The 26,578-nt window shown below is 44.7% G+C and overlaps 1 protein-coding gene across 3 annotated transcripts in view; it reads left to right on the forward strand.

The window, feature by feature from the left end:
- IGFN1 (immunoglobulin like and fibronectin type III domain containing 1) overlaps positions 1-26,578 on the forward strand; it is a 743,161-nt gene that overhangs the window by 45,385 nt on the left and 671,198 nt on the right. For all 3 annotated transcript variants that reach the window (XM_072137225.1, XM_072137226.1, XM_072137224.1), the window contains exon 2: positions 16,944-17,078. In XM_072137225.1, the coding sequence (XP_071993326.1) occupies positions 16,944-17,078 (135 nt within the window). The remainder of the gene's footprint in view (positions 1-16,943; positions 17,079-26,578) is intronic.

The raw sequence follows: 26,578 nt of genomic DNA on the forward strand, positions 1-26,578 counted from the left end.
TAATATTCCTGTCTTGCCCTGGATCATATCAACTAAACCAACCCTAGAGTGAGCTAACTTTAGTATAAAGATTCAGCTGTATAGTTCATAGGCACACACACTGCTAATTAAAAGGTGCAATTTTTAGCCCCCAGGGGGGCTCTGTGAGACTGTTTATCCTATGAAACATCTGTAGACTGTGACAATCATACACTTTCACTGACATCTGTAGCCCTAGTGTCCACTACGATAACTTAACATAGTTGATCCCTGGCTATACCACACTCATTACCCTGAGCAGTGTCTACTGTTATTATCAAAGCATATATGCTAGCTGTCCTGGATGTGTCCAGGGGTCCCCTGAGGAAGCCAGGTGACAAGCGCCACGCATGGGGTCTTCACCCCAGCTCCCCTCTCCGCCTCCTACTGCATTACTTTTCCTCCACTACAGGTAAATTTGTGCCGCGCACTGTGCTCTCCGTTTGCTTATTCAGCATATCTTTTGGTATTAGCATTCCAAGTTTATGCACATATATATTTATGAATTTACTCTTTGTTTGTGGTTGAGCACGGTTACCTGTATGTTTAACCTATCACTCTTTCGGAGGGAGGGGGGCCTCTTTGCAGGCAGGGGGAGCTGGCAGTTTGCTGGGTGGCCAGCACTATCATATGTTGGGTCGCCTTGCATGGTTGGACTTGTGTGCCTTGTTCACACTTTTAGATGTTTTTATTGTTGTCTGTTTCTGTTGTGGCGTATTATAACATTAATAAATGTATGCATTTTGATGGTCATATAGCATATGTCATTCTTTTGTTTAAAAAGTTTTTTGGTATAGCTTTGACCTTTATTTACTTGGATTTTGATTGGAGTAGTGCTAGTCCCATTTTCTTATGATAATGGTTCTATGTGTACTGCATGATGTGTGCGTATACATCACAATGCACACATCACATACGTGGTTTGTGATGTGTGCATTGTGAACAGGGCGGGCTCAAGGTTTTAGAAGGCTCCTGGGCGAAAGAGCCTCAGTAAGCCCTTTTGCAGTTAACTCACATGGTTGCATTAAAAATTCAGAAACTAAAAAAGTTTCTTGTTCTCTAAAATATTCCCTAGTTTATCATACCAAACAGCTCATGGTTATCTAATATATAAAGCTCATTGTATGTCTGTGTAGCTATGTTTGCTAAAGGAATCTAACCCGTCGGGTTTATAGTCACCAAATTTTGCACAACCGCTCTCTGTGACTCAAGGAACTCATAGACTAGGTTTTCAGAAGAAATTTTTACGCCATGCTTTCCAAAATCAACTTGGTGGCAGTTGGAAGCTGAGCCGTGATTAGTTGCTGTTCTACCAAAGGTCATTAATATCAGCTCTGAGCTTTGGTTACTATAGGCAATGAGTATATAACAGCTTATGTGTGAGGTAAGCTGCAGACAGGCTGTGACAGATAAATATTTTAATTTTTATTTTGTTATTGCTAAGAGCAGTTATTTACTATATTGGGCAACGCCGGGAGCTACAGCTAGTTTTATATGAATCCCTCCTCACATCCTATGGATTCATTAAATAAAGCCCCCTTCATCTCCATGGATTCCTAATACCTTATGTGGGCCCCCAGCAGCTGTGTGCCCCGACACCTGCACAGGTATGCCCAGTTCTGGTGCCGGCCCTGGTTGTGAAATATAGAATGCAGTTTGTATGTATAGTGTGTTGCATGTAATGTGTTGTGTGATTTGTGGTGTGCAGTGTGATGTGTACAGTGTGATGTATGCAGCATGATGTGCACTGTGTGTGCACTGTGTAATGTGTGATATGTACGATGTGATGTATGTTGTGATGCAAACAATGTGATGTATCCTGTGTGCGGTGTGATGTATCCTGTGTGCGCTGTGATGTATCCTGTGTGCGCTGTGATGTATCCTGTGTGCGCTGTGATGTATCCTGTGTGCGCTGTGATGTGTACTGCGTGCGCTGTGATGTGTACGGCGTTCCCATGTCTGTGCTGCGCCAGCGCCCGATGCCTGCTCCTGTGCTTCGGCGGTGACGTCACCGCATCCTTGCCGGCACTTGATATGGTGCATTCCCGCGGCTTAGGCCCGCACATGGTAAGGTCCTCTGTGTGTCTGTCTGTCTGTACTGGGGTGGGAGGGAGGCCCTGTCTCTATAGTGGGGTGGGAGGGAGGCCCTGTCTCTATAGTGGGGTGGGAGGGAGGCCCGGACTGGGAATTTAAAACGGCCCTGGAAAAAACTATAAAAGTGGCCCCATTTTATGGGCGGAGTCAAAACAAGTGGGTGTGGTCAGATAATGTGGGTGGGGTCATAACAGACAAATTGTTGGTAGATGGCCTTAATGCAAAACAAGAACATGTTTTGCTAGTAAGTGAATCTAATGTGCAAAGAATGTGACCTGTCGATCAGTAAATGATGCAAACACACGACCCGATAAGCCTTAAATACCTTTCCCCTGTGCCATACATGTACAAGTCAGAGAAAGAATATATTGATACTGCCTCCTATGTACAAGAATAATGCTGCAATAACACATTTAGAATAACACATTCAATCCTGCCTTCTATATACAAAATAAAACTACTACAATACCTTCTCCCATATACAAGCCAACTACTACAATACTGCCCCTATGTACAAGAATATAACTACTATAATACTGTCCCCTATGTACAAGAATATAACTACTATAATACTGTCCCCTATGTACAAGAATATAACTACTATAATACTGCCCCCTATGTGCAAGAACAGAACTACTATAATACTGCCCCTATGTACAAGAATATAACTACTATAATACTGCCTCCTATGTACAAGAATATAACTACTATAATACTGCCCCCTATGTACAGGAATATAACTACTATAATACTGCCCCCTATGTACAAGAATAGAACTACTATAATACTGCCCCCTATGTACAAGAATAGAACTACTATAATACTGTCCCCTATGTACAAGAATAGAACTACTATAATACTACATATATACACAGAAGCGAACATGCAAAAAATCAGTATTTATCATATACAGCTACAGAAAACACATGAGATCCTCACCTATTGCATCCAGTGACATCTGGTGATCCCCAGATTGCACTCGTTCCTCATCTTTTCCAATAGTTCCACCATCTCCTTGTCTCTTCCTCCAGGTACACACCTTTCCTGCAAAGTTTACCACACAGACGTCTTATGTTCTGCACTTTCCCATTGTACCTCCAATGCTGTGCCGCCCCAAATACTGTAATAGAGCCCCCTAAAATATTAGTACCACACAAATAGTGCCCAATAATGTAACATACTATAATGGTAAGGGTAATTTATTTCTTCTATTCTCTCCTGAAACCTCCTTACCCCCCCCCCAGTATTGATAGAGCTCCGACTATGACCCAGGTGTAATAATAATGGCCCCAGCCTACCCCAGTCATAAAATGAATGCCCCCAGCCTGCCCCAGACATAGAATTAATGCCCCCAGCCTACCCCAAACATAGAATTAATGGCCCCAGCCTACCCCAAACATAGAATTAATGGCCCCAGCCTACCCCAGACATAGAATTTATGCCCCCAACCTACCCCAGACATAGAATTTATACTCCCAGCCTACCCCAGACATAGAATAATGCCCCATGCCTGCCCCAGATATAGAATAATGCCCCCCCCCGCCCCAGACATATAATTAATGCCCCCGCCAGCCCAAGATATAGAATATTGCCCCCCAGACATATAATTAATGCCCTCTGCCAGCTACAGATAAACAATAATGCCCCTGCCATATAATTGATGCCCCTTGCCAGCCCCAGATATAGAATAATGCCCCCCCCACCCAGACATATCATTAATGCCCCCTGCCAGCTCCAGATATACAATAATGCCCCCACCATATAATGAATGCCCCCTGCCAGCCCCAGATATAGAATAATGTCCCCTGCCCGCCCCAGACATATAATTAATGCCCGCTGCCAGTCCTTGATATACAATAATGCCCCCCCCGCCCCAGACATATAACTTATGCCCTCTGCCAGCCCTAATGCCCCCCGCCCCAGACATATAATTTATGCCCCCTACCAGCCCCAGATATAGAATAATGCCCTCCTCCGCCCCAGACATATAATTTATGCCCCCTGCCAGCCCTAATGCCCCCCCCCCGCCCCAGACATATAATTTATGCAATCTGCCAGCTCTAAAGACCCCCCCCCCCCCGCCGCAGGCATATAATTTATGCCCCCTGCAAGCCCTAATGCCCCCCCACGCCCCAGACATATAATTTATGCCCCCCTGCCCCAGACATATAATTTATGCCCCCTGCCAGCCCTAATGCCCCCCCCCGCCCCAGACATATAATTTATGCCCCCTGCCAGCTCTAATGACCCCCCACCCCGCCCCAGACATATAATTTATGCCCCCTGCCAGCTCTAATGACCCCCCACCCCGCCCAGACATATAATTTATGCCCCCTGCCAGCTCTAATGACCCCCCCACCCCGCCCCAGACATATAATTTATGCCCCCTGCCAGCCCTAATGCCCCCCCACCCCAGACATATAATTTATGCCCCCTGCCAGCTCTAATGACCCCCCACCTTGCCCCAGACATATAATTTATGCCCCCTGCCAGCCCTAATGACCCCCTGCCAGCCCTAATGCCCCCCCGTCCCAGACATATAATTTATGCCCCCTGCCAGCTCTAATGCCCCCCCCCCCGCCCCAGGCATATAATTTATGCCCCCTGCCAGCCCTAATGCCCCCCCCCACCCCAGACATATAATTAATGCCCCCCTGCCCCAGACATATAATTTATGCCCTCTGCCAGCCCTAATGCCCCCCCACCCCAGACATATTTATTGCCCCATCCTATCATTAAAAAAAAACAAAACAAAAAAAACATCATACTCATCTCTTTGGAGCAGGTTTCTTCCCTCGGTCTTCGGTGGCTTGGTGTAAGAGGCGCGGGATAGTGACGTCACTGCTCCGCGCCTCTTACACTAAGCTGCGGAGCTACATGGAGGGCCGGACAGCTGACAAGGTAGGTGTCAACCTCCTCCACGCTACACAGGTCGCGCAATGACGTCAATTGTGGGACCTGTGTAGCTGCGGGTGTACGCAGAAGCAGCTGTGCTCCACTAAGTCTGTGCACTAATCAATAGTACGATGCATGTACTATAGGTTTGATGAAAAGTTTAGGGAGTGCGGACCGGCCCCGCACCAGCTCCGGACCGGCCCAGGACCGACCGGCCCACCGGGAAAGTTCCCAGTGGGTACAATGGCCAGTCCGCCCCTGGGTGGGGGGAGGCCTCTGTCTCTATAGTGGGGTGGGGGGAGGCCCTGTCTATATTGGGGTGGGGGAGGCCCTGTCTCTATACTGGGGTGGGGGGAGGCCCTCCCCCACCCCACTATACTGGCTACTGGAGGGACTGGGTATTACCCCTAAACTCACAATGCTGCAGCATTTCTCCTGTGCTGTGACTCTGTTATTTTCTCCAATGAGGATACATACATGGAGCTACAGCCTCAGTACACAGCCATACATGGAGCTACAGCCTCAGTACACAGCCATACATGGAGCTACAGCCTTAGTACACAGCCATATATGGAGCGACAGCCTCAGTACACTGTAATATAATAAGATGTTTTCCCAGCAATGATTGGACACAGTTAGTGTGCATTCACAATGCCATTGTGGGGACGCATATTTGGCTGCAACCTTGGCAGAATACTACAGTTATGTATGGACCTTGATTCTGGCTCTTTATCTAATGTTTGATAGAACGTGTTTTACACTTCAATTAGGAGTAGTCTGGCTCTGGTGGGCCCAAGGTACACCAGTCCGACACTGTGTGTGCAGTGTTACATGTACCATGTGATGTGTGTGCAGTGTTACATGTACCATGTGATGTGTGTGCAGTGTTACATGTACCATGTGATGTGTGTGCAGTGTTACATGTACCATGTGATGTGTGCATACCTCCCAACCGTCCCGTTTTGGGCGGGACAGTCCCGTTTTTTAACCCTTGTCCCGCCTGCACGGACCGTTAAGTGAAAGTCCCGGTTTTTTTGCGGTTTCACGGATTTTTCCGTTTTGTCCCGCCCCCGAGTCCCGCCCCCCCCCCCGAGTCCCGCCCCCGAGTCCCGCCCCCGTCCTGCTCAGGATACAGAGAAGCCAGGGGGCGGGGTACAGCGTCCTCCTCCTCTCCAGCTCCCGGGCTGTCTGCTGCAGAGCCGGCACCTCCCCCATCCCCTCCCCTGGGAGGCAGAGCCCTCCCTGTCCTCAGGCTGCCACTTGCAGGCACATGGATGGATGGATGGATGGAGCAGTGCAGAGTGTCATATTCTCTGCACTGCCCCTGCACAGCAGCCCCAGGGGATCATCCTCCGTGCAGGCAGGAACTCTCCAGCACTGCTACATCAATGGCTCCCTGCCCCCACCTCCTCCTGCTCCTCACTGAAGTTCGTCTGATGAAGCAGAGCCGAGTGTGTGCAGCTGCTGCAGTGTGATAACAGGTACTCTACAGTGACTGCAGGCAGCAGCTAAAGGGTTAAACACTTTCCTCCATAGACCCCCTGCCCCCATCCCTAACCCCCCCAGTGCCCTTCTATTCTGCTTTTATTGTACCATATACTTAATCCCTTAACCCCTTAAGGACGCAGGGTTTTTCTCTCATTTCTCGCTCTCCAACTTCAAAAATCCATAACTTTTTCATTTTTCCGTGTACAGAGCTGTGTGAGGGCTTATTTTGTGCGTAACAAATTTTACTTTCCCGTAATGTTATTTATTTTAACATGCCGTGTACTGCGAAGCTGCAAAAAATTCCAAATGTGGAAAAAAATTTTTAAAAAACCGCACATGTCACGTTCTTGTGGGCTCAGTTTTTTCGACTTTGACTGTGCACTCAAAATAACACCTCAGCTTTATTCTTTGGTTCGGTGCGATCGCGGTGATACCGGATTTATAGGTTTTATTGTGTTTTAATACATTTTCAAAAATTAAACGCATGTGTGCAAAAAAAAAAAAAAAAAAATTTTTGCCATCTTCTGACGCTAATAACTTTTTCATATTTCGGTGCACGGAGCTGGGGGTGGGGTCATTTTTGGCGAAATGAGCCGACGTTTTCATTGCTACCATTTTGAGGTCTGTGCGACATTTTGATCATTTTTAATTTCATTTTTTATGTGATGTAAAAAGGTGTAAAAGTCGCATTTCGGACATTTGGGCGCCATTTCCCGCCTCGGAGGTCACCGCCGCCCGTAACCGTTTTTATATTTTGATAGATCGGGCATTTTGGGACGCGGCGATACCTAATATGTCTGTGATCTTTACTGTTTATTATGTTTTATATCCGTTCTAGGGAAAGGGAGGTGATTAGAATTTTTAATATTTTATAAATTTTTTTTATTTTTAAAACCTGTTTTTTCTTTTTTTTCCACTATTTCTTAGACCATCTACGGTACATTAACCCTAGATGGTCAGATCGCTCCTACCATATACTGCAATACTTCTGGCTCATTGTAACGAATCTGCAGAAGCCATGTAGCCTCGTGTCAAAAGAAGACCCGAGGCTACCACGGCAAACGATCGCCGCCCCCGATGACGTTCGGGGGCACAGCGATCGTAAAAAAGACTTTGCCGGCGACAATGACCGACTGCGGTTATTAGCGGTGGGGGTTTTCTGCAACATGCAAAACCCCCCACCTTGTATGAAGAGGACTCAGCCCGTGAGCCCTCTTCATACACTCCTTATACTCTCTGCGCCGTAGAGCTACGGCGCAGAGCGTTAAGGGGTTAAAGGGGTTTTCCCACAAATACAAGTTAGGCTCTATCCATAGGACAGGGCTTAACCTGCTGATGTGTGGGGGTTTCAGTGATGTGACCCCCATAGATCATGAAAACAAGGGGTCTGTTGGGGTCCACATAAGGTCCATGTCATCGCTCTATGACGGTAATGGAGCAGAATGGTCATACACGGCCGCCTGCTCCATTACTCTGACGGAACAATTTTTGCGTTTCCATATTTCACTCCCCACTTTCAAAAATCAATAACTTTTTTATTTTTCCACGTACAGAGCTGTGTGCGGCCTGTTTCTGCGTAACAAATTACACTTCCTAGTGACAGTATTAAATATTCCAGGCCCTGTACTGGGAAGCGGGAAGGAAAATATCAAATGTGTTTTTTATGGCTTTCACTGCGCGCTCAATAGGACTCCTCCCCTTTACTGCGCTCCATAGGACCCCTCCCCTTTACTGCGCTCCATAGGACCCCTCCCCTTTACTGCGCTCCATAGGACCCCTCCCCTTTACTGCGCTCCATAGGACCCCTCCCCTTTACTGCGCTCCATAGGACCCCTCCCCTTTACTGCGCTCCATAGGACCCCTCCCCTTTACTGCGCTCCATAGGACCCCTCCCCTTTACTGCGACAACGAGCATGTCCCCCCCCTAGACAACGAGGATTTCCCCCCCTAGACAACGAGCATTTCCCCCTGCTAGACAACGAGCATGTCTCCCCCTGACCTCTAGACAACGAGCATGTCCCCCCCCAAGACAACGAGCATGCCCCCCCCCTAGACAACGAGCATGTCCCCCCCCCCCAGACAACGAGCATTCCCCCCCCTAGACAACGAGCATGTCTCCCCCCGACTCCTAGACAACGAGCATGTCCCCCCCCTAGACAACTAGCATTCCCCCCCCCCCTAGACAACGAGCATGTCTACCCCTGACCCCTAGACAACGAGCCTGTCCCCCCCTGTGGCTGCGTGCCCTTTTTGTGTGTTTGTGTTATTTTTGTCTTCCAGGACCGTGCCTGCTGTGGACTGCTTCGGATTCGAAGGATTACGTCTATGACCGACATTTCTAACAAATAAAATGGTCAACGAGGGTGTGTCTGCGTCTTTTGTTCAATAAAATTTTCTGAAAACGGTGTGATTATTTATTTTTTTGCGACACTCTTCATAGTTTGCCGTAGTAGTGGTGCCGGCTAGGTGACGGTGCTCATTACTAAGGGCTGGCCTTAGTGTTTGCCTTAATTTTTTTGGCAAATTCACACTAACGCCCATACCATTACCCCGGTACCCACCGCCACCAGGGGTGCCGGGAAGAGCCGGGTACAAACCAGTACCTGACCGTCTATAGATGGTCAGGTGTTGGGGCGGCTGCAGGCTGTTATTGTTGCGCTGGGATAGCCCCCTAACAGTGGCCTATCCCAGCTCAGTAATAGCAGGCTGCTGCTGCTTTTTTGTATCTGGCTGATTTGAACAATAGGGGGCACCCCATGCCGTTTTTCCCCCCCATTTTTTTGTAAAAATGGGGGAAACAGCCTGGGAGCCCCCTTTAAAGGGGGGACCCCACGCATATTTTTGTCAAAAATTTGAAGAAAAAACGGCATGGGGTGCCCCTATTTTTCAAATCAGCCTGATACAAAAAAGCAGCAGCAGCCTGCCATTACTGAGCTGGGATAGGTCACTGTTAGGGGGCTATTCCAGCGCAACAATAACAGCCTGCAGCCGCCCCACTACCTGACCATCTATAGACGGTCAGGTACTGGTTTGTACCCGGCTCTTCCCGGCACCCCTGGTGGCGGTGGGTACCGGGGTAATGGTATGGGCGTTAGTGTGAATTTGCCAAAAAAATTAAGGCAAACACTAAGGCCAGCCCTTAGTAATGAGCACCGTCATCTAGCCGGCACCACTACTACGGCAAACTATGAAGAGTGTCGCAAAAAAATAAATAATCACACCGTTTTCAGAAAATTTTATTGAACAAAAAACGCAGACACACCCTCGTTGACCATTTTATTTGTTAGAACTGTCGGTCATCGATGTAATCCTTCGAATCGGAAGCAGTCCACAGCATGCACGGTCCTGGAAGACAAAAATAACACAAACACACAAAAAAGGGCACGCAGCCACAGGGGGGGACAGGCTCGTTGTCTAGGTGGGGGACATGCTCGTTGTCTAGGGGGGGGGGACATGCTCGTTGTCTAGGGGGGGACATGGTCGTTGTCTAGGTGGGGGTACATTCTCGTTGTCTAGGTGGGGGTACATGCTCGTTGTCTAGGGGGGGGTACATGCTCGTTGTCTAGGGGGGGGCATGCTCGTTGTCTAGGGGACATGCTCGTTGTCTAGGGGGGGCATGCTTGTTGTCTAGGGGGGGCATGCTCGTTGTCTGGGGGGGACATGCTCGTTGTCTAGGGGGGGGCATGCTCGTTGTCTGGGGGCGGACATGCCCGTTGTCTGGGGGGGACATGCTCGTTGTCTGGGGGGGACATGCTCGTTGTCTAGGGGGGGGCATGCTCGTTGTCTGGGGGCGGACATGCCCGTTGTCTGGGGGGGACATGCTCGTTGTCTAGGGGGGGACATGCTCGTTGTCTAGGGGAGGACATGCTCGTTGTCTGGGGGGGGCATGCTCGTTGTCTAGGGGAGGACATGCTCGTTGTCTAGGAGGGCATGCTCGTTGTCTAGGGGGAGTGGAATATGCCCCCCAATTATATACATAAATATACATTGGTGCCAGTGGATGCGTTGAAGGTATGAGCAGTGGCGTGGCCAGGGGGTGTGGTTAGGGGGCGTGGCTAGGGTGTGGCTTCTGTGGGTAAAAAAATCGCCGCGGCGCGCTTCGCGCGCCGCCATTTTGTCCCTCTTTCTCCTCCACAAAAGTTGGGAGGTATGGATGTGTGTGCAGTGTTACATGTACCATGTGATGTGTGTGCAGTGTTACATGTACCATGTGATGTGTGTGCAGTGTTACATGTACCATGTGATGTGTGTGCAGTGTTACATGTACCATGTGATGCGTGTGCAGTGTTACATGTAGTGTTAAAGTATATTTCCTTTACTTCCTTGATAAAATAAAAAAGACCAAACTAAAGATAAAGCAAGGGGTGTGGGCGTGAAGTCACTGTCACATACAACCCCTGCTATTTACATATTACAACCAAAGTGTTGAATACTCTAAAAAGACTGAATCAGATGGATGCCAGACTGAATATTGAATATACAAATACACGGCAATACAAAAGTAGCAATAAAAGTATAAAAACAGAGTGCCAAAGTACACATACAATCATAAACCTATTGGGAGAGTCAAATCCGGTAAATAGGACAAAGTAGCACATAAAAAATCCCAACCAATAAGGGGACACATAGTACCTCATATGAAGTTAGCACTGAAATATAATTACCTATACCAGTTACAGACACACGCTGTACACCCCGACACGTGTTTCGCAAGTAGCTTTATCAAGGGGAGTGTCTTCGATTATACTGGGTGATGCTTATATATAAGAGTCCACCAATAAGAGAAAACATAAACTTAATTACAAATTATGCGCTCCTGCGTCCCTACAAGGCGCAGGCAGACATAGGAGAGTGAGCTGGATACTAGAAATCGCGAGACCCTGTGACGCGCCGACGAAATCTCGGATCTCGCAATACTACGGCTGCAGCAGCGAGAGTGAGTTGCGCATGCGCAGTGCCTCGGCCGTTCGTCGGACACGGAGTATTACAGCGCAGCCGCAATTGAGAGGAGGGATTACCAGGTAAGTATATGAAGAAGGATCTTTTATGTGGGGCAGCGCTGGCCAATAGAAAAAGAGCGACTTAGTATATCTTATGTGCAAAATACCGCTGAAAATGAAAAATCAGAGCGACATAACCCTAATTAAAGTGACAAATGCATTAGCTAAAAAGAATCTAGTATATATATTATCAGGGAGATATGACCATAATGGTCTTTTGATTCACGAGGCTTTAACCATCCTCGTCCACATTGCAAAAGTGAGTTCCGAATTAAATGAGTCTGTGTCCAGCGCTGGAATTTGACTAACTTGAAGGAAAAGACAAAACCTGTCCTTGCAGGAAGTTAGCAAACAACAAGACTGATAAGTTTATTGAGGGACTGACATTTATAGAAAACCATAAGGCACTTTACATAAGGCGTGTAATTAGAAAAGCAGCAACTATAATTGGGTGTTCTCACCCAGGAAATTTAATACTATTTGGTAACTTCACACAAAGGAGTCTAATACTATTGGCTACATGCAAATACTGAAACTTCCCAGATGTTTGCCTGGATACCTTCCTCTGGGTGGTGCTAGTGAGCACTAAGTCTTTGTGTGCTTTTCTAAGAAATGAGCCCCCACCCAAACTTCAGTTATCACTACACAAAGTTATATGAAATGGATACTAAATCTTTAAAAAGTCCGACAATATAGAAAATGGCGTCTGAGTCCAGTGTAATATCTTTAACAATATATAATTTGGTTCCTTGATAAAATGTCACCTCTGCAACCACTGTATAGAAACCAAGAGCTCTGCACTGGAAGAGCGTTAAGTTGAAAGGTGTTCCCTAATTTTTTTCCCAATGCATCCGCTGGATACATATTCCTGTATTGCAGACTCCTACAAAATGGGGCACATTTACCTGCATTGCCACTGGAGTTCACCAAAATAACAATAATGTACTGTGCCGTGATCCACTAAGATCGCACACCGATATCATGCATGTGTCACTTCCCCGCTCAGGTCAGACAGTGTTCACCATCTTTTTTGTGGTGCATCTAAGTGCTTGGGCTTGCTACACAATTTAAAAGTTAAATTCCGCGCTCAGTCCGAATCAGTTGGACATTCGGAGTCAGTCACTCCCCCTAATTTGTGTTGCATGGAAGCCAGTGCAGCTGCGCCACAAAAGGATTGTGTGCTCCAAAATCCCAGCGCAGATACTTCTTCAATACCTGTGCCAGCCGTGTAATCCCTGAAAAAGGTGAACAGGCCGACAAAAGTGCACAGCGGGACCCTTAGTAAATATACGCCTGTATGTCATATTTCAATGTAGCAGTAGGTTGTACCCCTAGAATAAATGTCACCTGTGGGCCCTAGGTACTCTGGTTTCTGCTGGCTATTTGGGACACTGTTGCCTCTGGTTACAGTGGGGGCTCTAGTATTACTGGCTACTGGAGGCCAAGGAGGTCCTATTACTATTTCAGTTTCTGTTGGAGTCTTATTATTTTTGTTTACTGACAGACTTTTGTTATTATTTTGGTTACGAAGGGAGCCCTGTTACTATTTTGGTTACGAAGGGAGCCCTGTTACTATTTTGGTTACTGAGGGAGCCCTGTTACTATTTTGGTTATTGAGGGAGCCCTGTTACTATTTTGGTTATTGAGGGAGCCCTGTTACTATTTTGGTTACTAAGGGAGGCCAGTTACTATTTTGGTTACTGAGGGAGTCTTGTTTCTATATTGTCTACTCCATGGGCACCGTTAATATTTTTAATATATTAGTTACTCGGGGGTAGTGTTGCAATATTGGATACTATTATACTATTGACTATTATTGCCACAATATAAAGGCTTCTCTTGGTCACTTTTACTGTATTGGCTACTCTGGGGTTCTAGTCTGTGACTATAAGCTGTGGGCACTGTAACTATATTTGCTCCTGTGGAGGCCCAGCTACTGTATTGGCTATTGTGGGGACACTGTCACTATATTTGCTACTGTGCGGACACTGTCACTATATTGGTTACTGTGTGGACACTGTCACTATATTGGTTACTGTGTGGACACTGTCACTATATCGGTTACTGTGTGGACACTGTCACTATATCGGTTACAGCGAGGGCACTGTCACTATATTGGTTACAGCGGGGGCACTGTCACTATATTGGTTACAGCGGGGGCACTGTCACTATATTGGTTACAGCGGGGGCACTGTCACTGTATTGGTTACAGCGGGGGCACTGTCACTGTATTGGTTACAGCGGGGGCACGGTCACTGTATTGGTTACAGCGGGGGCACGGTCACTGTATTGGTTACAGCGGGGGCACGGTCACTGTATTGGTTACAGCGGGGGCACGGTCACTGTATTGGTTACAGCGGGGGCACGGTCACTGTATTGGTTACAGCGGGGGCACGGTCACTGTATTGGTTACAGCGGGGGCACGGTCACTGTATTGGTTACAGCGGGGGCACGGTCACTGTATTGGTTACAGCGGGGGCACGGTCACTGTATTGGTTACAGCGGGGGCACGGTCACTGTATTGGTTACAGCGGGGGCACGGTCACTGTATTGGTTACAGCGGGGGCACGGTCACTGTATTGGTTACAGCGGGGGCACGGTCACTGTGATGGCGCCTGCCGGGGCACGGTCACTGTGATGGCGCCTGCGGGGGCACGGTCACTGTGATGGCGCCTGCGGGGGCACGGTCACTGTGATGGCGCCTGCGGGGGCACGGTCACTGTGATGGCGCCTGCGGGGGCACGGTCACTGTGATGGCGCCTGCGGGGGCACGGTCACTGTGATGGCGCCTGCGGGGGCACGGTCACTGTGATGGCGCCTGCGGGGGCACGGTCACTGTGATGGCAGGCTATGTACCACAGGGGGCTTGCTGGTTTTACGCTGGGGGGGTTTGTGACTAATGCATTTTCCACCCTCGGCTTATATGGGTAAATAGGTTTTCACAGTTTTTTGTGTTAAAATTAGGGGTCTTGGTTTATACTCGGTTCGGCTAATTTAAACATAAATATATTTTAAGCATATATCTTATATATCTAACCCCATATCTACTTTCATCTACAGAAACCTTCCATTCTGGACACTTAATCATAAAAGCTCCTTATCATAATCATTTATCATCATTTATTTATTATTTAATATTTCTTACTATTTCATTCATCAATTAATATTTGCAGCTCATAAACAAATTGTTAATACAGCTCACAAACAGATTAATAATTCAGTTCCCAGGCCATTAGAAAGTTAACGCATATCACACATATTGTAGACCTCCGCTTCCGGTCACGCAGCGCAACTTCTGGTCCGGTCCCGGCTAAGTTAAATCCCAGCTAGGCCACAACATTGTCTTGGTGCCACAAGACACCAATCAAATCACGAGTAGAAGGAAAGGGTGGAGCTAACTGGGGTTAAATAGCCACTATGTTGTAAAAGGTTTGGACAAGCAAGCCAGATGAAGTGCCACAAGCGCGAAACAGCTGTCAGGCACCTTGCACTCTTTTGAGTCACTGGGGGTCATTTACTAAGGGCCCGATTCGCGTTTTCCCGACGTGTTACCCGAATATTTCCGATTTGCGCCGCTTGTACATGAATTGCCCCGGGTTTTTGGCGCACGCGATCGGATTGTGGCGCATCGGGGCCGGCATGCGCGCGACAGAAATCGGGGGGGCGTGGCCGAACGAAAACCCGACGTATTCGGAAAAACCGCCGCATTTAAATGCCGAAAATGTGTCGCTTGGGGAGCGCTCACCTTCACCTTCTATGGGATGGTGCATTCCGGGGCGTTAAGATTATTTTCGGCGCTGCAGCGCCACCTGGTGGACGGCGGAGGAACTACCATCTTAAATCCCAGCCGGACCCGAATCCTGTGCAGAGAACGCGCCGCTGGATCGCGAATGGGCCGGGTAAGTAAATGTGCCCCACTGTGTTTTCCCTCCCCACATGCAACTGTATGTCATGAAATGTAACTTGTGAGTATGCTCTAATAAAACTGGATTAAGGAAAAGAATCCTGGTGAGTGCCGATCAACTGTTTTTTTTTTTTCTACTATTCAATTAAGGACTTATCTGCTACCTAGATCAGAGCACAATCTTTTTGATGCCATCGAGGAATGCCACTCAGCAATTCTACTTGTATACACACGCTTTTTACTTGTTTTCATTTATTTATTTGCTTCATGTGCATTTATTAGTATATTAGTCTATATATCTATAGACTTTTGGGTCACCTGTTACTTATAAAGCAAATCAACAAGTACAAGATACTATCGTAGATCAGCTCACCACATAGTCCAGACAATCCTCGTTTTCTCGGCTCCAAATGGCTCCAGCACGGACAACCTTGGCCACAGGTGCACACGAAGCAGCAATCGAGAAAGGAAGCTTTAATCCAGCTAGATGCGAGGAGCCAGTAGATCGATAAAATCGTCAAAATTTATTTAATCCATAAAACGATAAAAGATACACAGCACAGCATAATGGGGAAAAGAAAAAGGTCATGAATAAGGTCATGTACCGAAACGCGTAGGCTTGTAGCCTTCATGTTCTCCCCTTCCCCTTTTTCTTTTCCCCATTATGCTGTGCTGTGTATCTTTTATCGTTTTATGGATTAAATAAATTTTGACGATTTTATCGATCTACTGGCTCCTCGCATCTAGCTGGATTAAAGCTTCCTTTCTCGATTGCTACCTGTTACTTATCCTCTTCATTTATGTACCCCATTCTCCTATGACGCAATAATTCCCCCTCCTAGAACTTAGTGCACATGAGCCTCCCAGAGGGTCCCAAGAGTGTATATACCTATCGTATTATTATTATTATTATTATTATTTACAGCTCCTTAGTCAAGCATGCTTGTCTTCAGTGCACCTATCTGTCAGTTGTGTCATATGTGCCAAGCAGGTGTCGATAGCATGGAGCATGATGAACATACTGAGGTCTGTAAGCTTCTCTGACACAATCTGCTGCTTATTTAGCAGTTAAAGGGAAGATTAGCATAACAAACACCACCTCATCCACTCAAGCACCGCCTCTATGACATTGAAGAAGATTACAATGGTTAGATACTGCGACTGATATCTCATCAACCATGGGGTCTAAAAAGAAAATTCAAAATGCCCCTGAATATTTGTTGCAACCACTACAGTATGATCTGTTCATTGCCACATGTGTGTGGTAGGGAAAGGTCCTGTTTAAAAACAATTTAAATACCACATTTTATTTTCTCAAATCGTTTGAGATCGAAAGAGTCATCTTATTGATAGGGTAACAACGTCAAGTTTATGTTATAGCAGTTTTTCAAAAAAATTGTTGTGACTGTTTCAGTTAAATGACACAGAAATGTCATTTAACTGACTAAATGATCACTTAAAATTATTTGGTATTAATTTTTTTTGTATTAAAAGCTTTAAATTTTGTAATATAATTTAATCAAATGCTGTAAATTTTATTTCAGAACCACCTAGCGCACCTCTAAATTTGACTGTGGATGGAATTGATGCCACTTCTTTATCCCTGAGGTGGAAAGCTCCTGAGGCAGAAGGAACCTTTGCTATAGAAGGATATTTTATTGAGTACCGAAAGGAGGGCTGTAAGTTAAGATCTCTCAAATGTGTAATTTATTTAATAAAAACCACGTTGTTGAAGGGGTATTCCCATCTGGGCACTAACATTTAATTTAATTCATTTACCATATGTAAACATTTCTTCAACTGGATGTTATTAAAAAAAATGTTCCTGTGTAAAGATAATCCCTTAGAAACGAGATAGCTTCCTCGGATACGACCACCTCACATTTTGGCAGCAGTGGCCAGACATGCGCTATTGAGTCCTGCCTGACCACTTGGATTCAGCAATCATTAACACAGGACGGCTGTGGGACATGCAGTAACTACTGGACATTTCATATACAAAAACCTTTTTGTTTCTTTGTGCAATTACTCCAGAATAGGTGGTCGTATCAGAGGAAGCCATCTCGTTTCTAAGGGACAACATGACTACATTAATGGGAAATTATCTTCACACACTAACATTTTTTTTTTAATAACATCCAATTGAAGAAATGTTTAAAAATGGAAAATGAATTAAATTAAATGTAAATGCCCAGATGGAAATACCCCTTTAAAGGGGTTTGCCCATGAAAGAAAATTCTCAAATTTTAACCCTTCATAACCCTCTATGCTTTTAATGGCGTTCATTAAGGGGACTTCTTCTGTATGAATGCCTTTCTACGGCGTGGCATCAGAAGAAGACTGTGGAACATTGGGTCTCGCTGGTGCCGTTGTCGGGCTGTGACATTGGCACTAGCTCCCGGGATCGTAAAAACTTAGATCCCCGAAGTTCACGGCCTGTAAGCTTGTCCCCCGTGGTTTGGACCCCTGGTGTGCTTACTGGGGAATCCGATCCATTCTGTCGCATCCCCGGTAAGTGGTTTGAGGCTGCCGGCTCCTCTTCATGCCAGGTTCCGCCTCCTGGCAGGACCCGGATATAACTAACTGAGCATTGTACACTGCAAGTTTATTGCAGTGTAAGGGCTTGAACAAGTGATTGGATGAACGGGTTCAAGCCCAAGTGTTTAAAGGGCATCTTACACCAGGATGAAGCACTGTATGCAAATGAGCCTCAGGGGCTCCAGTCTCCATAGGTGTTCATGGAGCCTGGAGCCCCTCAGGCTAAGTTTCATACAGACTTTGATCCTGTTCGTGGATGTCCTTTAAATATTGAAAAATCTTTAAAAAATAAAATCTTTTTATAATAATTACATAAAATAAAATTCTCATAATCTCCGAGTTAAATATGAAATGCAAATAAATGTTTATAAACACAAAAAAGCATACATATTTGGTATCACCGTGTCAGTTTTAATTATTGAACCCGCTCGGTGAATGACGGAAAAAAAAAACCTCCTTTTAAAATACAATTTTTCAAATGTTCTAAAAAGTGATCAAAAAAATGCGCTTTGATATGATATGACTGAAAAGAACAACTCTTTTTGCAAAAAATAACCAGATCTGTGAACAGAAAAATACAGAAGTTATGCCCCTGAAAAGTTGTCGATAGTAAAAAAAAATGCGATTTTCTCCAAAATTGGTTTTGCTCAGTAAAATTGAGCAAAAATAAGAAACTGTATAAATGAGGTATCGCCGTAATCGTAGTGAACCAGAGACTAAAGATAAAATATTATTTTTATGTTACAGTGAGCGGGGGGAAAAAGTGCTAAAGATCCAAAAAAAAAGTTACTCGAAAGCTGAGTTGTCCCTCAAAATGTGAGTTTTAGCGATTTCATGAAAATAAGAAAAATCACACCTAAAGTTCTGCGCCTCATAACAATCTAGAAAAATGACAGAACACATAAAATATCATCCCAACATAAATCAGACATTCTGGAAATGTTGCTTTTGGATACTTTTACTTCCTGTCTGGAAAGCAGAACACTTCAAACTTCGTAAAAATTCTTCATTTTCAAACATTTGCCAAATTTAAATTTTTTTTTTCAGAACGAAATGCAAAACAAAAATTTATCAACTAACTTGAAGTAGAAAGTGTCTTTGAAAAAAGTCTCTAAATCACCTGGTTATGTTAAAGCCTTCTGAAGCTATAACAATTATGTCAGATTCTAAAAATCAAGTCTGGTCACTAAGCTGAAAGCAAGCATTGGTGATAGTGATGTTTACACAATACAGATCATTTTTAACCTCTTACTTGACAATTTTACTCAGCTTTATTGCTATTTTAGCTCCTATAACTCAGTGATGGTCAGTGTAAAATTCTAGAGTGTGAACATGGACTCTAAGCAGACCCTTCATAATCTCTCTAGTTCTAATTCTGACAATGTGGTTAGATTATTAGTGTACAAGGTCTATATACACAACATTGTACTAGTATCTGACACTTGGAAAGAGATGAGACAGATCAGAGATAATAATAATAATAATAATACAGATCAGAGATGATGTGGTCCATGAGATGCATATATTACCCAGGACTTTCTCCCCACTCCTATCACAGCCATTAGATACTGTCAGCTCTACTATACACCTCCCTTCCTCTGCCCTGGATAAACAACTTATCTGCCTGTAGCTTTACACTCCTCACACTGTGTACATGCCGGCATGAACTCAGTGTTTGTGTCAGTGTGAGAGTAGAAGGAGAGAGAAGCTCAGTGAAGCATTCAGCAAGATGGCTGCCGACCCTAAAGTCAGAAGATACAGGGTCTGATCCTCAACCAAAATTGTGTACACCAGGGCTGATAGACAGATAGGAATTATATCTCTGCAATGGTGTATCTTTTTAAAAACCGAGAATTAGAGAATGTGCTATATTGTTATCCGGACTACATTTAAGAAAATTGTCTTGGTGGGAATATCCCTTTAACCCCTACGGGACGTAGCCTCTTTTGGCCTTAAGGACGCGGCCCCTTTTTTCAAATCTGCCCTGTGTCACTATAAGTGGTTATAGCTTTGGAACAATATAAGATATCCAGGGGATTTTGAAAATGTTTTCTCATGACACATTGTACTTCAAATTAGTTTAAAAATTTGGCAAACATTTGGAAAAATTCTTTATTTTCAAAGTTCTAAATTCTCTACTTTTGATGCAAATAGTCATAGCACCCAAATAAATTCATAACTTACATTTCCCAAATGTCTGCTTTATGTTGGCATGGTTTTTAAAGATTCCACATATTTTACTAGAATGTTATGAAGCTAAGAATTTGGGTGCCATTTTTCAAATTTTTGTAAAATCACCAAAACTAATATTTAGATGGACCTGCTCAACTTTTAATTTACCGTGAGAAGGCTAAATAATAGCAAGGCTCATAAATTACCCCATTATGGAAACTACACACCTCAACGTATGAAAAAACATTTTTAAGAAGTCTGTTAACTCTTTAGGTGTTTTATAGGGGTTAAAACAAAATGGAGGTGTGGTCTACAAATTGTAATTTTTTTGACAATACATTCATTTTGGGTGGAAAATTAAACATTTGTAATGGATAAAATGAAAAAAGGCTCCACAAAGTTTGATACCCAATTCCTCCCGAGTACATCGATACCCCATATGTGGTAGTAACCTGCTGTATGGGCGCACTGCCGGGCATAGAAGGGAAGGAGGCGCCATGCAGATCAGCTTTGCTATGTCACATTGTACAGGCTATAATTTTTTTGTTTTTTTATTGAGGACCTATAGGGGCTTATTTTTTTGCCACATGAGATGCACTTTTCTGGTACATAATTTTGGGGCATCTATAGCTAATTGGTGAGATTTTATTAATTCTTTGTTGGTGGAGGAAATGAAAATTATCAATTTTTAGGAACTTTTTTTGCATTTTTTTTGGCCGTTTACCGTAAAAATAGTATATTATTTTTATTCTATGGGTCTCCACGATTACGAAAAGACCTTATTTATATAGTTTTTTTTTTTTTTTTTTTAAATTCCCTTTTTACTGAATAAAAAGTAATTAGGCAAAATTGTAAATTTTAGCATCACTGACTTTCATATGCATAACTTTTTTATTTTTCGGCTTACAAATCTGGTTAGGTGTTTATTTTTTGCGAGAATATTTGTTCTTTTTAGTGGTCTTATTTTAGAGTGCGTAACTTTTTTAAATCACTTTTTAGAGCATTTCTTAAAGGGTATTAATTAAAAATCATCTTTTTTTTTCTTAGTTTTTTGAGGTTGTTTTTTTACGGGGTTCACTTTGCAGGTCCAATAATGATTCTGTTTTATTATGCAGATTGTCACGGACGTAGCGATACCAAATATGTGGGGGTTTTGTGTATTTTATTAAATTTTACTGTATAAAAACTAATTTGGAGACCATTTTGTTCATTTTATCATCACCATCTTTTCATAAAAGCATAACTTTTTTATTTTTTTGGCTGACAATTTTGGTTAGGGGCTTATTTTTTGCAAGAAGGGTTGTTCTTTTTAGTGATCTTATTTTAGAGTGCGTAACTTTTTAAAATCACTTTTTAGATCATTTTTTTAATGGTATATTTTTAGCGTTTTTTTTCCCCCCGCGTTTTCCGTGCAGGTCCAGTAAAGATTCTGTTTTATTATACAGATTGTTACGGACGCGACAATACCAAATATGTGGTGGTTTTTTGTGTTTTTAATAGTTTATTAAGTGTTTTTATAGGAAAATGTCTTTTTAGGGGCTCATATTTTAATGTATTTATTTTTTATTTATTCTAATGTGTTAACTTTAGTGTTTTTACTAATACTTACTTGAACTTGAACCAGCAATGCTCTGATTGCTGGTTGAAGTTCAATACACTGCTCTATAGTACTTTTTCATTGTAGAGCAGTGTAAACTGTGTGAGCATGCAGAGCATGCGCAGACAGTTTACAGTCAGACCCGGAAGGGGTCTGACTGACGGGGACATCGGGCAGCCCCGGAGCACTTGGCAGACTTCAGGGCTGCCCAGAAGAGGATCAGATCCCCGGTAAGCGGCCCGGGGGATCCGATCCACAGCAGGAACACCCTTACACGCCGCGGTCATGCTTGACCGTGGCGTGTAAGGGATTAACACCCGCGATCGGAGCCAGCGGGTGTTACAGTGCGGTGTCAGCTGTGATAGACAGCTGACAGCTGCTGCTTCTGGTACCGGCTCCGTTCGTGAGCTGGTCCCAGAAGCTGGACGTTATACAACGTCCCGGTGCGCTTAGCATGTAGCCCCAGGGATGTAGTATAACGCCGTGGTGCGCCTAGGGGTTAATTGATTTTATTATGTTATGTTGTTTTAATAGCAACTCAAATGATCAAGTATTTCACAAAATAGAGCAGTTCACACTCCTCCAGCACAAATTCCTGAATCCTCCGATAAGAATATACCGCTATTCAGACCAACACTCCTGCGTTTTTCCTGTGACCTCCTCCGTATGCAATATATGTTGCGGTAGATCGCTGGAAGAAATTCACTCGCAGATAGCGTAGTACAGTTTAACACTCAGGATTTATTTAGGTTAAAAACATAATAACAAAAGAGCGATTAAAAAAACTCCAATATGGGATGGGCGTAACATATGTTCTACCGCAACATATGTTGCATACGGAGGAGGTCACAGGAAAAATGCAGGAGTGTTGGTCTGAATAGCTGTATATTCTTATCGGAGGATTCAGGAATTTGTGCTGGAGGAATGTGAACTGCTCTATTTTGTGAGTGACTTATTGGAAGAGAAAGACACACGGAAGCAAGAGAATCGGGAGCTCCGGTCAGAACTTATTTTCTTTGTTTCACAATTTGGGGTTTACTGGATCAACCCTTGACTGTTTGTAGCTCCATGAGAGAGTGTGCAGCACATAGCTGTTATGTGTGAACAGATTCTTCCACCTGCAGCAATTCCAGAGTGACCCTTTTCCTCTTGGCTGCTTCTCCTTTTCAGGACAGTTTATGTGGATGCCTGTGGTTAGCAGTTAAATAGCAGCTGCATTCCTTCAATTTGCAGCTGATTGATTGAACAGTGGTCTGATGAAACCTTAAATGCAATACACTTTGCCACAATTTATCCCTTCTTTTCTGGTGTGTACGAGAAAAGGGGCAGAAGAGGAAGAACTAGGAGAAGGAGAGACTGAGAGAAGGAGTAACTGAAGATGAAAAAGAAAAGCAGAGAAAATGAGAAAAAGAAAAGGTTAGAATTAAAGAGAAGAGTAATGAAAATGAATGAAGAAAAGAGAAAAGCAGAAATAAAGGGCTTAAGGCTAAGCCTGAAGGTGTCTATGGGGCAGATTATAATGCGCACACAGACCAGCCGCATATGCAAGCAAACCCAAACCGGAAAGTAACCTAGCTATTGAGGAGTCTCATCCCAAATGCTTCCACGTATAATTAAGAGAATTAATAAATTATCAATATAATAATAACAGTAATAGCTAAACTATGGTAAAGGATACAACATCAATAAATCAATGTACCAAGTTGAGCTGTTTCCGGGCCAATCAGTCCTGAAGTGCATTAGTGTGACGTCTTCACCGGGATTGTTGTTGACTCTTCTTCTGGGAGCATGCTGAGGTCACGGTGGCACGGGTTCATAGTGAAAGCCATGCATGAAGATCCAGGACTGGGATGTTAAGTGCTGCTGCCACTGTGGGAATATCATCGGGATGCAAAGTATTATGCCTAATACCAGAATGTCCTATTTGGAAATGAGAAGGGAGCCTCCAAGTGTAGGGAAGGTTCCGTTGACATAGAAAGTTTAACAGCGGTTGCAGTAGAGTCAATCGAGATAAATCCGGCAACAGTTGTACTTGAGCCCCATGGTAGACAATTTGATCTAAGTCCTGGACTTAGATGACATTCTGTGGGAGGTCTCGGGCTGCAGTGCAGGCTTGGAAGGCCCAATGAGCTCTCTCCAGCTCGACTGTGGAATCTGCTATTTCCAGGGATGAGTTAAAGAATAAGCGCAGCCCCTCATAAAGTTGAGAAGATTCTATTGATTCAGGGAGTCCACATACACAAATATTATGAGCTGGTCTGTCAGATATTGGAACTGATAAGGGTGGGTGACAAAGAATAGTAGAATAAATGTCTAATTGGTTTCTCACTGCTTGCTGGGAAGCTTCAGTAGCTACGGCTTGATTTTGCAATTGCTGTACCTTATCTCTTAGCACTTCTACCTCTATGCTGTAGGATTGTTAAAGACGTGCAATGTAGCACTCCATATCCTCTTTAGTGGGAATCGCCTTCAGGTGGTATTTGAAGTTATGTAGTTCCGCTAATCCCTCTAGTACTTGCGAAAATTGGAAGGCATGTTGTGGGTTTATGACCGGTGATGCGAGAGTATGATGATATCGACCCTTCTGGTCTAATGAAGGTTGCGGGGAGGCAAACCTCTTTGGGATTTGGGTAGTGACAAATGCAGTGATAAAGGGAATTGGAAAATGCAGTTGTGATCAGAACGTGGAGTGTGCCATGGCACTCTCACATCAGGCAATAGTGGTGACTGCCCTGAATTGGTGGCACTGTTTGTGGGGTTAACAAGCAGCAGGGAGGCAGGTTTAATTGCAGCTGAGGCTTTTGTGGTGAGTCCAGGCACTTCAGAACCCCAGGGCGGAGAGGGGTTTGTGCGTCATACCCATTCGGAGGAAGTCCGTCGGCCACAAGGGCCCAGTCTCTGGAGTGATGTGATGTATTTTCCAGCCTCCTCCACCTGCAGAGCTGATGTGTGACTCCTGCCGTGCTCCTAGTTTGGTGGCCATATTGGGTTCCACAAGATGAGCAGCAGCTGCAGGACGCAGGGTTGGAGACGTGCGGGCAGCAGGTGAAGGATCGTTCACCCCGCCAGAGCCCTGTGAAGAGTTAGTTCTCTTGAAATCAGCTTGGCCAGGTGTCCTTGCAGCAGCCTGTGATGTGGGGGCACCTTCCATATCGGGACGGGAGACAGAGGCTACAGAAGCCATGAGGTTAGTGTGGTATCGGCCTATACCTTTTAGGCATGATGCAAAGTGGGTGAGGGCACAGTTGTCTTCACGGTCCTCCGCTTCTTGGGACCCTTGGATTAGTTGGCAGAAGTGCTGGTTTATAATCTACACAGCCCGGGACAGAGCAGGATCTATCACTCTGCTCATCTGTTCACCTCCATAGCCAGGCCATTCCTCTCTAATAGAAAACTACCCATTAAAAGTTTAAAGAGTGTAAAGAGTTTATAGGGTCCATGAAGGGTCACTTGTCAGCTGGGGAACATGCCCTGCACACATGCAAATCCAGCCCTGTTAATCGATATATACCACGTCGCATGTTGATGGAAAGGGTTAAACACCTCATCTTTCTTGTCCATTGCTCGCTTTACTCACTCGTACTAGTTGACCAAATTGTTTTTGTCTTGATTCTGTTATGCTTTTTCCCTTATGGTATGTCTTTCACAGGACCTTTTTAAAATATTCTATTTATTTTGGGTACTTTGTTTGCAAAAACATTACCCAAATTTGTGCCAAAATGATCCTCCCTTAGGTGCTGAAAATTTGTGACAAGTAAATTTTTTTTTATTGACAAAAAACATGTTGCCGCACGACACCATGTTACGGGAAAAGATAGGACATGTTCCATAATTTCCCAGGCACGGAACATTACCGCTCTGTAACCTGCCGTGCGCCCATTGCTGCCATATGGAGTGCGTATATACAGCGGACGTATATACGTTCCCCAACAGTCGTGGAAATTTAGCTTAACAGGATATGACCTGCTCCAGCAGGGAGAGAACTTCATTAACCCCTTACCAACGTCGGGTGCGGGTACATCAAGAGGGCTCATACGCTGAGCCCTCTCCATAGCCGGTAAGTGTTTGCTGCATATTGCAGTAAAGACTTAGCGGTAACACCCGCGATCAGTGCTGGCAATGATTGCAGGTGTTATCCCACCGATTTGATGATGATAAAACTATATACAAATCAACCCCCTTTCCCTAGAACTGATATAAATAAACAGTAAAAATCACATAAGGTATCGCAGAAATGCCCAATCTATCAAAATATATCAGAATACAGGAATCTCAGATGGAAAACTTTTTCCGGCGGGCATTGCTGGGAGCTGCTGGCTTTTAGGAATCCCGGAAGTGACCGACGCCAATCAGCAGTGCACTGGCCCTTTAAATCTGCCAGTGCTGGCGCGCACACCCTAGGGAGCGGGGGCACGCTCACTGGCCAGCCGGGACAGAAGCAGGAACGCAGAGAGGAGTTAGCCAGGAAGGGGCACCGCCACAGAGAAGGGCATGGGTGGCTTGCAATCCTATACATGGATCGCAAGGGCAATTGTGACACTGTGCTCCTAAATAGTATCCCAAATGAGACAATTATCCCCTTCAGGACATGGCCACTGTTTGCTTTTTTCACATTTAGTTCTAAAAGCTATAAATTCCATGTGTGTCATTGGTTGAGGGCTTTTTTTTTGCGAAACAAGTTGCAATTTTTGCAATTTTCAACCCCCCCACCCCAAGTTAAATTATATACAGTACCCCTGCAGCCAACTCTAGAGTTCAATTAATATCCATTACCCATAAACAACCCCCTCCACCCCCAGTTTAGTTATATATAGAGCCCCATCCCCCGATTCCCCCTTCATCCAGGTTTAGTCATGTCATCTAATTATTTAT

The sequence above is a fragment of the Engystomops pustulosus genome, chromosome 2 (assembly GCF_040894005.1).
Source record: "Engystomops pustulosus chromosome 2, aEngPut4.maternal, whole genome shotgun sequence".
NCBI classification, from domain to species: Eukaryota; Metazoa; Chordata; class Amphibia; order Anura; family Leptodactylidae; genus Engystomops; species Engystomops pustulosus.